Genomic DNA, 15,130 nt, shown 5'->3' with positions numbered 1-15,130 from the left:
TGTTGGAAACCGGTTAGAATGAATAGAAATAGACATGGGAAAAGTTACCTTTTTAATGTTAAAAGAAACAGGGATATGAGAAGTCAAACCCACTGTGGGAAACCCCATTTTAGCGCTATTTCATTATTTTCATTCAAGTCTAGAATAAAAGGTTTTCTATTGGCTAGATGCCACGGTGAACAATTTTTTTTATTTTTAATTTTTTTTAGTAAAACATATCTTAAGAGGTCATCAAAATAATTTCTATTTGATAAGGCCTTATGAAAAAAAGGTATGTAGGGTGGTCAATGTCATTTGTGTTGTGTCAAGGCGAGGATACATCTACTTTGGAGAAGAAACCTCACTTACCTCCTTCACTCCGCTGAAGGCCCTGGTCCCGAATTAAGTCCTATGAAAAAAAAAAAAGAATAAAACACCACTTTACTATTTCTCTTCTATGTGTTGTGTTCATTTGCTGGAAGGGTTAACACACTATGTGACCATAAGTCTGTGGACACCTGACCATCACCCCCCTATCAGAGTTTTTTGTACATTTCATTCTAAAACCATGGCCATAAATAAAGCTTGTCCCCCTTTTGTCTAAACTACTACGTTCATGGGAGCTTGCAACTAAATTTTTGAGTGTGTCTGTAGGAATTTGGACCTTTTCAACCTTTTCAACAAAAATACCATTTAGGGTTCAGGTACTAATATTGGCTCACAATTGGCATTCCAACTCATCCAAAAAGTATTCAATAGGGTTGGTGCACGTCTCTATGCAGGCCACTCAAGAGTTTCCCCACACAAGACTGGTCAAACCATGTTGTTATGAAGCTGGCTTTGTCCGCAAGTCATGTTTAAACAGAACGGCCTACTCCAAATTATTGCCACAAGGCTGAAAGTGCACAATTGTTTAAAATGTCTTTATATGCTATAGCATTAACTGTCCCTTAAGGTCCCTTCAATGGAAACTCATGAACCCCATATTTTGGAAGAGTGTTCACATACTTATGGCCATTGAGACATTTTATCACTCCATATCATCTTTGAAGAGTGTCAAGTGACTTTTTTCAAGCTTGCTTATCTGAAAACGTAATTTAAAAAAAATAAAGATTTTAAAAAAAAAAAGGGAAAAAAAGCATTATTTACACATCACTGTAAAATATATTTTTGTATATATAAAGGTTTAGTGAACATACAAAAACATAGCCTTCAGCCATTCCCCGGCTTAAATCAAAACACAATGGGCACTATACATAGGTTGTACTACTAGGGGAAGCTCCGCTTGTCTGATTCTCCTCCCCCCAACTGCTGCCACATTTGGCATCTTTTGTGGGGAAGAGAGTACCTGCTTATGATAGGTACCCACACCCTCTTCTTCCCCCACAGCGTTCTGGGACACTTTACAGGTCCCAGAAGACTGTGGCACATTCTAAAAGCACGCATGCGCAGTAGGAAACCAGCTGTGAAGCCGCAAGGCTTTAATACCAGTTTCCCTTAGTCAAGCCGTTTGAAGAATCAGGGGTAAGAGGAGATCACCAAAAAGGCATACAGTCAACCTTTGCTCTGTACTGTTGTCTGAGTAAGTCAGTAGGATCGTCTTACTTCCATCACATGGAAGAAAACACCCCCCTCTGGCAGCTATACACAAGACACCAACAGTAAAAAACCAAAAGGAAAAGTCCCACTAAAACACTATTAAACTAGTGAAGGGGCTGTTGGGCCAGGGGAGACAACAACTGTGGCACCCGAGCTGACCCACAGGTCCTAAACTTTGTTGCATTTTTTGGGGCAACTACGAGATAAGTAGCCTTGTAGACCAGAACTACAGAGTTAATCAAGGCTTTCCAAAAATGAAGGGTAATGGCTTGCGCTGATTTCTACTTCAACAGAGAATTCCTGTATATGCCAGCGGGTCCCACTGTAAAATAATTTAAAAGGGTAAAGGTGAATTTACAACACGTCCTGCTCCTCCAGTTCACCGTATTTATCTGCTGTGCCAAAAAATTTTCCTCACCCATGACTGTGGGTGCACTGATCCATACAATTTTACTTTGTACACAACTCCTGAGGCTGGATAGCAGCATAATCCCAGCAATGGCTAGCAGTCAATTTCTTCTTCTGTCCTAGAAGTAAGAAGTGACTATTAGCACTGTTAAATGGCCATTGCCAGCAGTATCCAGGGCTGTGTACAGTTTAAAAGTGTTTGGATGGGTGGCAGATGATTCTCAGCAAGTTAGACAGGTGCAGCGGGTTCAAAGGAATAGAAACGGTATTAGAAATTCAGCTTTACATTTAAGTGTAAAAGGTGGAATTACCCTATAACAAAAACTATTTTTTTCCTGGTCTGAAAATGTTTCCGAGTATCATAAAGCTTAACTCTAAAATAGACATCATTTAATCAAGATATGCATCATGAAAAAAAATCTTCAGTATTTTTAGAATATGGGTAAGTCTTTGACTAAGCCGTACTGTGAAAAGGGCAATGCAGGTCTATGACCTGGTTGTCATTTCTGGCCGAGGTGGTAGAATCACATGACTGGCTGAACAAATTTACAACTATTCAGTGTATTTTGCCATTTCCTCGGAAACTCATCTTTGAGAAAAGGTAGTTGACAGGTTACGTGGGTTTTATGAGCACGTAGTACTATTCACTTACGTCAATGTTTACTGGCTCGATGGTATTTATGTGGACATTCGGGGCTGATGAAGAACGATCTCGCTGGCCAAACTGGTTTCTGTGGTCTTCATCAGCAGGTCGAAAGGGCTGGGGAATAGGGATGGATTTGGACGGAGAACTACTTGGGAGGATTGGAGACCTGGAACAGAAAATAGAATGCATTATTTACATTTTTGGCATTAAAAGTCTTTTTAACAGCTTGATGGTAAACTGATGAGGCGGGGAAACATAATGGCAGATAAACACCCTTGCATTCAAGCAAGCTTCATTGGTTTTTGAACAGGCACATAAGTGAGAATATCGGGGTGCTGTGACAACAGGAGTTAAGAGCATATAGCCCAGCACATCCTCCCGGCTCTCAACTTCTCCCTGCTACTATCTGTCTTAAAGTCAGCAACTGAGAAAGCTGTGCAGGCTAGTAGCCCGCGTCCTACCAACTGATGACAGCATTAAGGACATTTTGGGCAGCTGCCTGGGTACAGAGAGCAGCTAGGGGAGGAGAGAGCGGGAAGGAGGCATGGGCTGTGCACTCTCCCTCTTCTCTGTATACAGGAGTAAACACAGGATCACTCTCAGATACAAAATGTACAGGGGTTGATTATTGGCGCCCCCCCCCCCCCCCCCCACACACACACTGCTCGTATCCTGGAAGCAGACATTGTGGGTGGGTCCTGGTAATTAAACCCTGTACGTTTGGATCTGAGTGTGATCATTTGCTATCTCCTGTATACAAACAGGAGAGAACACAGCCTACACTTGCTCCTATTACTCCTGTAGTGATGAGCGACAGAATGTGATATGAGGGGGTATTTGGGGGAAGATTCGCAACTGACAGACCACTGAACTCTGCCTCACAGACTACATTTTAGAGCTTGTTACCACCAGATGCAGTGCAGTAACATGGATGTAATGCAATATTACGCGTTTTCCCACACTGCATAAAAATGTGCTGCCTTTTGCAGACGAACACAGGTCCCATTATTTTCTTATTTCAACCCCACGCATCTAGAAAATGCTCACATGTTCGCGCCTGCTAAATTGAAGTACCATGCGTTTTGGTGGAGCACATTTTTAAAAAACCATGCCAGCACCTTTTTTGAGCGTTTCACATGCATAGAGCAGCCCATTAAAAAAATGCAACGCGTGGGAACACTCATTCGCGAGTGCTCAGACGAACCTATGCTGAGCTGCAGAACTCGCTTTCCATGTTCATATTCATAACATAAAACATTTTCAATAGTTCAAAATGGAGAAGTGGGCAGGACTGACAACACTTCTTGAGATTTCACTGCAGCAGAGGCGACGTTGTCAGCCCACAACAGCAATTCAGGAACTCAATATTCTGGCAGATGTACCGCTATTTCTTTACACTTGCAGCGCTAATAAAAGACAAAACCTGGGAAAATGTGCAAATGTTGCAGAGACATAGCACATTTTTATTTTTTTATTTTGACCAATCAAAATAAAGCACAATGCCCCTTTGGAAAGCCAAAGGACAGAAGCAAGTGTAGTACTTTAACTCTCCATGAAGCAGAATAAGCATCGCTTCACTTGTATAGAGTTCAGAAATCCAATCACGTCAGCTTTCATTTGTGTTTAGCATACAGGAACTTCGCTGTATAACAGAGACAGACCGCTACATTATACTAAATTTGATATTAGCCTCTCGTACAAATGAATAAAAAATGAAATGCAAATATGTCACAGTAAGAAATCGCAATCAACGGGAACATGGGCTTAAAACTGGGGAGAGGAGGTCCTCACAGGGGAGATCTGGGAGGGGTAGTGAGACAACTGTAAAAGTACAAGCCAATGTCAGCGATGAAGCATGAGATGTGGATTTCAGGCAGAACCATGTAATAAACTAAAGTGTCTGCGAACTGCAAGCTGTCAGGATGATGAATTGGAACTTTGCCACAATAATTCTGCGTTAATATGATCGGCTACACAATCGCTGCACTTCATTATATCTGCCCCAGGAAACTAGTGCTTTTTGCTGCCTGACAATAATTATATACTAATAATCAAAATAATTGAAGCAAAAAAATAAAACTTTGCAGGTGGAGAGAATGAACAGAGTAAGAACTAGGAGTAGGATAAAATGAAGAGTCAAGCTTTTTCATTTGGGCAAACACACAACACTGACATGAAGACTATGGACAACAAGTGCTATGAGGAACAGCAATTTCCTGCATACCTCCCAGTTATGCAGCTATTTTATGGAAGCTCAATAGCAAAACAAAACATCAGCCTCCTCTAATAATGGGAAATTATAGAAGTAAAAACAGGTTGGCTAGTTTCTGCCCATTCTGAACAATGAAATGTAGTGCAAAAATACATACTAATCCAACAATGCAGAAAAATTTCCTTTTCCTATCGGAGACACACTCCAAAAAAAGGAATGAGGAGCCCTGGCCGGGGATCCACAAGAGAGCCAGATCAGGACCACTCTGTGCAATAACACTGGGACTACATGTCCCATGAGGCATTGCTTCTCACACATTAACAAGATCTCAAGCACTTCCTGACATATATGGACGGTGTACTGAGCTGTATGTGTGCTGCCCTGTATTTCCTGATATGTAAACAAACAATGCATTCTGTATGCAGGCCTACTAATCAGCTGACCAATTAATCGAATATGAAAATGGTTGTAAACTATTTTCATAAATCGATCATAATTGGAATATGAGCATTTTTTTTTTTTAACCTTCATTCATAAAATAAATTAAAAAAAAAAAACACCTTCCACTGTGTGCTCCTCCCTCCCTAACACTTACCTGACTCCTGCATCTGTGCCCAGGTGCAATTCTTCTCTCCCTCGCTTCCTGGTCTCTCAGGCTTTGTGGAGAACAGCAGCAGCCATTGGCTTCTGCTATTGTCTGTAAAATCCAGTGAGCAGAGAGCAGGAGGTGGGGCCGCATGCGTCAATGGACACAAAGAGCCCATCTCGGAAGTGGAACTAATGTCGGCGCATATCAGCCAAAATTGTGTTATTGGCATTTTTGCAGAGAAAAAGAATGCGACGATAATGGCGCCAAAAAAAAAAAAAAATGTACGCGATCTTTCTGCGATTTTACTGTACTTATGGCATGTGACCCAAAAAAACCACATCAAAAATATAACATGGGTGCCTTATTGATGCATTCTTGCTGCACTTTCAATACAATTCAACAGGGAGGTGCATTTTTTATATGATTTTAACTGACCAAAAATGCAGCAAGCAAGATTTTTAACACAACAGAAATGCAAAAGACCAGTGTGAAGATATACATGTAATTTAAAAGGGTTGCATTTTTCTTGTGTTAAAGGTGTGAATAATGGCCAACAATAAACTCATGATAATAATTAAAAAGTCAAATACAATTATATACATTTTAAAAACTGTAGTTTATGGTTAAGGGCATCCTGAATTTTCAGTACACCTCTACTGTGTGCGCGCGTATATATATATATATATATACACACACACATATACACACACACACACGCAAAAGTATTCAGACTCCCTTAAATTTTTAACGCTTTGTTATATTGCAGCCATTTACTAAAAATCATTTAAGTAAATTTTTTTCCCCTCAATGTACAGAAAGCACCCCCAATATCAAATGGTCCTAAGTATTCAGACTCTTTGCTGCGACACTCATATTTAACTCAGGTGCTGTGCATTTCTTCTGATCATCCTTGAGATGGTTCTACACCTTCATTTGAGTCCAGCTGTGTTTGATTATACCTATTGGACTTGATTAGGAAAGCCACACACCTATCTTTAACCCTTTCATGACTAAGCCTATTTTTGGAATTTCATGTTTACAAGTTAAAATCCATATTTTTTGCTAGAAAATTACTTGGAACCCCCAAACATTATATATATTTTTTTAGCAGAGGCTCTAGAGAATAAAACGGCGATTGTTGCAATATTTTATGTCACACGGTATTTGCGCAGTGGTGTTTTAAACGCAACTTTTTGGGAAAAGGGACACTTTCATGAATAAAAAAAAAAAAAAAAAATTAGCCCAATTTTTTTGCATAATGTGAAAGATAATGTTACGCCGAGTAAATAGATACCAAACATGTCACACTTTATAATTGCGCGCACTTGTAGATTGACGACAAAGTACGGTACCTAAAAATCTCAATAGGCGACGCTTTAAAATTTTTTTACGGTTACCAGGTTAGCGTTACAGAGGAGGTCTACTGCTAGAATTATTGCTCTCGCTCTGACGATCGCGGCGATACCTCACATGTGTGTTTTGAACACCGTTTACATACGCGGGCGCGACTTCCTTATGCGTTTTCTTTGCTTTGCGAGCTCGCGGGGACGGCGGGCGCTTTGAAATTTTTTTTTTTTATTTATTTTAAAATGACTAAATTGTTTTACAAAAAAAATAAAAATTTGATCACTTTTATTGCTGTCACAAGGAATGTAAACATCCCTTGTGACAGTAATAGGTGGTGACAGGTACTCTTTATGGAGGGATCGGGGGTCTAAAAGACCCCCCACCCCTCCTTTACACTTCAATGTATTCAGATCGCCAAAAACGGCGATTCTGAATACCGTATATTTTTTTTTAAACCGGCGCCATTGGCAGCCGAGTAAACGGGAAGTGACGTCATGACGTCACTTCAGTGTTTACGATGAGGAGACTGGAACGAAGCCGATTACGGCTTCGTTCCAGTTCCTCCCCAGCAGCCAGAGCCGACGGATCGCTAATCGGTGCTCCCGATCGAGTGGGAGCACCGGTAACAGCGGCGAGAGGCAGCGGGAGGGGGGGACGTCCCCTCCCGCTCCTCCGGCATAACAGCCGAGCGGCTTTTAGCCGCATCGGTTGTTATGGCTGGAAAGCCAATCGCCCGCTGTAAAAAACGGTACCGGGATGATGCCTGCAGGTGCGGGCATCATCCCGGTATACCCCCCGGAAGCCAAGTACGCAGATCTGCGTACGCTCGGCGGGAAGGGGATAAAAAAGACCCCATTCACACCTGAGCGTTTTGTAGCTTGACGCCTGAAGCTACAAAACGCTGGAGGGGAAAAAAATCCATTATTCTCAATGGAGATGGTTCACATCTCCACTCCAAGTCGCCTGAAGCCCTACGCCTGAAGCTCAAACAAGTTCCGGACCCTTTTTTGTCGAGCGAATCAGGCTGATTTGGGCGTTTTTCTTCTTTTAACATTGGTGACCTTTTGCCCTGCACAAATTCGCGGAAAATCGCGGTAAAAAATGCGGTAAAAACGCCGCGAATCGCGGTAAAAAACGCTTGAAAACGCTACGCTCAGGTGTGAATGCAGCCTAAGACCTTACAGCTCATAGTGCATGTCAGAGCAAATGAGAATCATGAGGTCAAAAGGAACTGCCTGAAGAGCTCAGAGATAGAATTGTGGCAAGGCACAGATCTGGCCAAGGTTACAAAAAAAATAAAAAAATTCTGCAGCACAGTGGTCTCCATAATCCTTAAATGGAAGATGTTTGGGACAACCAGAACCCTTCTTAGAGCTGGCCGTCCAACCAAAACGGAGTTATCGGGGGAGAACAGCCTTGGTGAGAGAGGTAAAGAACCCAAAGATCATTGTGGCTGAGTTCTATGTGCAAGACACATGAAAGCCTGCATGGAGTTAGGTTAAAAAAAAAAAAAAAAAAAAAAAACACCTGAAGGACTCCAAGATGGTGAGAAATAAGATTCTTTGGTCTGCTGAGACAAAGATAGAACTTTTTTGGCCTTAATTCTAAGCGGTATGTCCAGGCACTGCTCATCACCTGTCCAATACAGTCCCAACAGTGAAGCATGGTGGTGGCAGCATCATGCTGTGGGGGGTGCTTTTCAGCTGCAGGGGCAGGATGACTGATTGCAATCGAAGGAAAGAAGAATGCGGCCAAGTACAGGGATATCCTTGATGAAATTCTTCTCCAGAGTGCTCAGGACCTCAGACTGGGCCGAAGGTTTACCTTCCAACAAGACAATGACCCTAAGCACACAGCTAAAATAATGAAGGAGTGGCTTCACAACTCCGTGACTGTTCTTGAATGGCCCAGCCAGAGCCCTGACTTAAACCCAATTGAGCATCTCTGGCGAGACCTAAAAATGGCTGTCCACCAACGTTTACCATCCAACCTGACAGAGCTGGAGAGGATCTGCAAGGAGGAATGGAAGAGGATCCCCAAATCCAGGCGTGAAAAACTTGTTGCATCTTGCCCAAAAAGACTCATGGCTGCATTAGATCAAAAAGGTGCTTCTACTAAATAGAGAGCAAAGGGTCTGAATATTTAGGACCATGTGATATTTCAGTTTTTCTTTTTTAATAAATCTGCAAAAATGTCAACAATTCTGTGTGCACATTAAAGAGGAAAACAAGCTACATTTTGTTTTTGTCTTTTTATTGTGCCAAAATACAAAGTAAATGGCATTTTAAGTGCCAGGAAACAAAGCAGATTTCACTATGGTTCTTTTAGCTTTTACATCTATTGGCATTTGATTATGCTCAGAGCACACATGTCGAATAATAGCTGATAAAGAAAAAATTCAAGGACAGGCTTTCCATGTTTTCTGCCAATGTCATCATTTACTGCTCAGTGCAGTATTGACACACAAACACTTCTTGTGATTAGTCAAAACAGGACGTGGCTAGACAAAGTAAAAGCAGGCACCCTAGAAGTATGACACAAGCTTAACCACTTCAATACTGGGCTCTCGCACCCCCCTTCCTGTCCAGACCAATTTACAGTGTTCAGTGCTGTCACACTTTGAATGACAATTTTGTGGTCATGCAGCACTGTACCAATGTGAAAATTATATATATTTTTTCTCACAAAAACAGAGCTTTCACCTGCTGGTATTTAACCGCTTGCCATCCGTCACATGATGGCCAGGCGGTGCGGCTCTTTCTGGGAGGGCTTCATATGACGCCCTGCCCTTTAAAACAGGGAACGCACACGATCGTGTGCGTGCATCCCTGTACCTACAGTGGCGGCGTGTCACAGAGACACCGCTCGCCACTGAAGGGGGTGAACAGCCATTGGGCATGGCTGTTTACCATGTGATCGGCCATGATGAAATCATGGCCGATCACGTGGTAAACAGCACGGGATCACTGCTTGTCACCGACGATGGTAAACAGCCATTGGCCGGCGGCTGTTTATCACATGAGCGGCTGTGATCCAGCTCTTCTCTCCTCACACACCGTTTCCAGTGTGAGGAGAGAAGATCCAGGAGCAGCGAGTTACCGATCTGTGTTCTGTAGTGTCTGCACAACACCACACTTGCCCCATCGCCAACCCCCCCTAATTGTCATCTGTCACCCAGCAGTCACCCCATAAAGTGCACCTGTCACAAGAGATTGCCATCAGTGACCGTCAGCAGTGCACCTGTCAGCCATCACCCATCAGTGTCAGTCAGCGGTGCACTTGTCAGCCAACAGTGACCGTCAGCCATCAGTGACTGTCAGGGGCGGACTGACAACTCATGGGGCCCCCGGGCAATAGGAGGAGAAGATTATTGTGCCCCCAGGCAATAGGAGGAGAAGAATAAGAGCAATAGATTATGGGGCCACACAGTATACACACACAGAATAGGTACTGGAGAGGTGGGGCAGCTATAATTTTTTTTTTTTTTTTTTTTTTAAATCAAAAGAACAGATTTTTGCATACTGTCCCTGGTTTCATTGAGGCTGGGAACCATGATGGGGCTCCTTAGTGGCATGGGGCCCTCGGGCAGAGCCCAAATGGTCAGTCCGCCCCTGCCTGTCACCCATCAGTGACCGTCAGCCATTACCCATCAGTGACTGTCAGCGGTCCACCGGTCACCCATCAGTGATCGTGGCCTGTCACATCGTTATCACCCAACAGTGAACGTCACCTGCCACCCATCACACAGCCCATCAGTGTAGTCACTTGCCACACAGCCATCAGCGTCATGGCCAAAAGAGTTTACAACAGTGAGGAGGCGTTCCAGATCCTCTCCATGACCGAAGAGAGCAATGGGGAGTTCTCATAAGATTCCAAATCAAATTCGGAATTTGAACGGATTGAGTATAGTGAATGAGCAAATTATGTGGAGGAAGAATAGGTCCCTCTTAAAAGGCCACGGCACTCTGGAAACTAGGATTATATTCTCAGGCCAAGTACCAGTGCTGCCGCCAGCAATAGGCCCCAAGAACAAATTCCCAGGCCCAGTACCAGCGCTGCGGCCAGCAATAGGCAAACGGGAACAAATGACCAGTACCAGGGCTGCTGCCGGCGATAGGCCCCAGGAACAAATGCCCAGTACCAGCGCTGCCTTCAGCAGTAGGCCCCAGGAACAAATTCCCAGACCCAGTACCAGTGCTCCCACATCACGCCTGAGTACCAGCACAGGAAATTCAAATCCCCAACTACAGGAGTGTCACGTCCCCGAAGAGCCAGTGCCTCTACATACATGCCAGGTGGTCTTGCTAACCCAACATGGCTGCCATCCGATTCGGCATCACCAATTATTCCCCCTTTCACAGCACAGCCAGGTGTGCAGGCCAACACCCAAAATATCTCAGAGATTGATTGCTTTCATCTGTTTTTGCCCAACACTTTGCTGCAATTCATTGTGGAAAAGAAAAATGTATATGTCCAGCAGTATATTGCCAACAACCACCAATCATCATATGCCATCCATTTGAGTGGAGAGATCTGAATTTGGAGGAGTTAAAATTGTTTATGGGCCTCACCCTAAACATGGGGCTTACAAAAATAAAAAATGAAGGACATGCCTATTGGTCCACCAACCCCATCCACCACATGCCCATCTATTCTGCCATAATGGCCAGGTCCCGATACGAAATGATAATGCGCTCTCTTCACTTCAGCAACACCCAGTGCCCTCCCCACAAAAATTACGACAAGTTATATAAACTTCGCCCACTGATAAATGTATTTTCCCAACAATTTGCAGAACTCTATGCCGATCAGAATATATGTGTCGATGAGTCCCTGGTACCCTTTTCAGTCTGGCTAGGAATAAAGCAATATATTCCTCGCAAAAGGGCCAGATACGGAATAAAATTATACAAGCTCTGTGAGAGCCACGGGATATCTGTATGCGTTCCGCATATATGAAGGAAGAGATTCCCAGCTCCAGCCCCCTGAGTGCCCAGCCCACAAGAGCACAACTGGAAAGATTGTAAGGGACCTGGCATACCCACTTCTGAACAAAGGATATCACATATACCTTGACAACTTCTACACCAGCCTGTCCCTTTTCGAGCACTTATACATTGCAAAAACCCTGGCCTGTGGAACCTCCATAAAAAAATAGGAAGGGCTTCCCACAATCTCTAGCAAACAAAAAGCTGCGAGGGGTGGGTAGAGCAGCATTGAGATGCAACAATGTGCTGGCCTTGAGTTGGAAGGATAAAAGGGACGTGCACATGATGTCCACCATCCATGACACTACAATTGAGGTTCAAATTTGGAATTTCAATGATCAAATGATTCAGCCCTATTTGTCAATAAGGAGGTCCCGATCTTGATACTGGTCTACCTACCAACAAATACACAGAAAGCCCCGCCCCCTTCCTACAATTCATATAAGAAGTTGTCACGTCCCTCATCTATCACCAAATACACCCCCCCTCCCCCCCAGAAGAACTTCGCTCTGAGGCCGTTTGCTGACTTCATGAGCGCCACTTCCCCTTCAACATTCCACCATCTGAAGCAGGCCGAAGATGGCAAAAAAAAAGAAATAAAAAAAAAAAAAATAAAAAAAAAGAAGAAGGTTGCGTGTGCACCAAAAGAGGGTTTTGAAAAGATACCAGCTACCATTATCCCCAGTGTCCCTCCCAAACTGGCCTTTGCATTGGTGAATGCTTCCAACTTTAAAAATATGGGCTAATATTTTAGGGATGTATGATAACCATTTTCCTCATCTGAGCTGACCAATTTCCATGCTTTCCCAAATGACCATGCCACTTTCTTCTGCGTGAACTGACCCTGGTCTCTTTTTTGACTATGCCTCTGCCTACCGTTTGGACTGCTTCCACGTGAACTGACCCTGGCCTGTTTTATGGACTATGCGTTTGCCTACCGCTTGAACTGATCTGTTGCCCTGCTACTGTAGTACACCTTGGTCTGACATATGTAAGGGGCTCCAGAATTGTTTTTCCAGAGGGAGAAAACTATTTTCTTGGTTTTCTCCAGGTTTCATAATTTCCGGATTAGTGTCTGGAGTCCGGAGGCTTCATATAGATTTGGGTGGGTCATAGCCTCTAGCAGGGCCGCTGATAGAGATCATGGGGCCCCGTACAGCGTACCTGATGGGGCCCCCTTCAGCTCCACCCTGGCCCCGCCCCTGGTCCCTCCTTCAGCCCACCCCTGGTCCCACCCATTGCCCCTCCCCAGACCCGCCTTGAAACAAAGTGTAGGTTTGTCTACAAGTGATATTTGTTTTTCTCCAGCCAGTTATAGGTTTGATTATCCAAAAGAAATACTGTTTTCAGATGAGAACAGACCTCTTTAATATCTATATGTAATAAATAATAAGTATTGGCAGGGTATGTATTGCAAAGCATTGGCAGGGTATGTATTGCAAAGCATTGGCAGGGTATGTATTGCAAAGCATTGGCAGGGTATGTATTGCAAAGCATTGGCAGGGTATGTATTGCAAAGCATTGGCAGGGTATGTATTGCAGAGTATTGGCAGGGTATGTATTGCAGAGTATTGGCAGGGAATGTATTGCAGAGTATTGGCAGGGAATGTATTGCAGAGTATTGGCAGGGAATGTATTGCAGAGTATTGGCAGGGAATGTATTGCAGAGTATTGGCAGGGTATGTATTGCAGAGTATTGGCAGGGTATGTATTGCAGAGTATTGGCAGGGTATGTATTGCAGAGTATTGGCAGGGTATGTATTGCAGAGTATTGGCAGGGTATGTATTGCAGAGTATTGGCAGGGTATGTATTGCAGAGTATTGGCAGGGTATGTATTGCAAAGAAGTTTATGTGCATCTGCAGGAGGAGAAGGCAGCAACATGCCCCAGTTCTTACCTCCCTTTGAATCAAACTCTTTAGAAGGGACGGTGGCAATGTTAAATCATGTGATCGCACGTACAGAAGACCACTCTGAAAAGCGTTTAATATGGTGAGAACTCAGCCTCATCTTTGACTTCAGAGGTGTTGGAGTGTAGAATGTAGAATCGGTGTGACTTATCATTCAAGAAATCAGGTGGCGATGACCATATGAAAAGTCTAGAAATGCAGCAGCTAGTACTGCACGGATGATGCGATAGTGCCATTGATGGGGATTGGAGAATGATGCGTTCTACTCTGACAAACAGAATTGTTTTGTTAGGTTGTGCATGTATCCCAATGCTATCTTGCTGTAAGAGTATAAGTGAAGAAGCCATTTCAAATTCTGTGTCGTGTTTTATAAGCTCAGCAATTTTAACAGCCAATATGGCTGGACAAAATTCCAGCCTTGCAATGGTATGTACTGGTTGAGTTGAGTTGAGTTCAGCTTGGCCTTACAGAGTAGAAAACCCACATTTAACTTTGTGGTAGGCTACTGCAGATATTGCTTCAATGGAAGCTGAGAAAACATTGATCTCTCTCCTGGTTGTGTTGGTTGGGAATGCAGAAATGTAAAAAGTGCGGTATCGGAGATTGTCTTAATGGTTCCAGGGACTATTTCCCTGATTCTCATCTTTGTTGTTTCTCTCTGGGTAATGGTGTCCCAATCTATGTTTTTAGAAGTAAGATGTCTTACAAGTAATTTACCTTGAGCAGTAAAGGGTGTTATGAAACCCAGAGGATTGTAAATGCTGTTCACAGCAGACAAGCTCCTTGATTCGTAAAGGGCTTGTCACAAGTTGATACTCGAAACACGAATGTGTCTTGTTTGACATGTCAAAGCAATCCAAAGCCATGTTGCATAAGGGAAAGATTTGTTCCCTCGCTAAAATCCCTTTACACCAACACCATGGTCGTCAGAAGGAAAGGCTTTCATTACCCTGTCACTGTTAGAGATAATTTTGTGAAACCTGAGGTTGGCAGTGGCAAGTATATACTTCTTGAGAAAATCAATTGCTTTTTCTTCTGTAAGCAGAGATTTAAGCCCATTGTCTACGTAAAAATCATCTTCGACAAATCCGGGCAGCCGTCCCTGTCAGGAGAACACATGACTATAGCCGCTGGCAATTATTGCATGAAAAATCCAACATGCTAGCTTTATCCAAGTTTATTGATCAACTTGGGTACAACAGCATGCCCATACATGGTTCGAATCTCAGCCAGTCCCTGCTGCACTGAGCCGAGATTCAAACTGTCTACAGCCGACTCAAAGTTGCTCTGGTCACAGGACTGCCTTCCAGCATCGACTTCAGTGTAACGGAGAGGCAACGACAAGAGCTGCAGAGCTTGGGTGAGGACGTCACCCATACTTACTATGGGCAGTCGTTAGCTGTCCCTCCCTCCTCTACACTGAAGCCAGCCATGTGACTAGACCGGCACGGCT

General features: G+C 43.6%; 1 protein-coding gene across 4 annotated transcripts in view; it reads right to left on the bottom strand.

The window, feature by feature from the left end:
- Window positions 1-15,130, bottom strand: part of BRAF (B-Raf proto-oncogene, serine/threonine kinase) — a 151,015-nt gene that overhangs the window by 39,102 nt on the left and 96,783 nt on the right. For all 4 annotated transcript variants that reach the window (XM_077469266.1, XM_077469268.1, XM_077469264.1 and 1 more), the window contains exons 8-9: window positions 2,639-2,798; window positions 349-388 (exon numbers count right to left, since the gene is read on the bottom strand). In XM_077469266.1, coding sequence (XP_077325392.1) covers window positions 349-388; window positions 2,639-2,798 — 200 coding nt within the window. The remainder of the gene's footprint in view (window positions 1-348; window positions 389-2,638; window positions 2,799-15,130) is intronic.

Source organism: Lithobates pipiens, unplaced genomic scaffold, assembly GCF_037356315.1.
Source record: "Lithobates pipiens isolate NorthernLeopardFrog02 unplaced genomic scaffold, aLitPip1_a1.2 Scaffold_8, whole genome shotgun sequence".
In the NCBI taxonomy this organism is placed as follows: Eukaryota; Metazoa; Chordata; class Amphibia; order Anura; family Ranidae; genus Lithobates; species Lithobates pipiens.
This window is presented reverse-complemented; position numbering and strand designations above follow the sequence as displayed.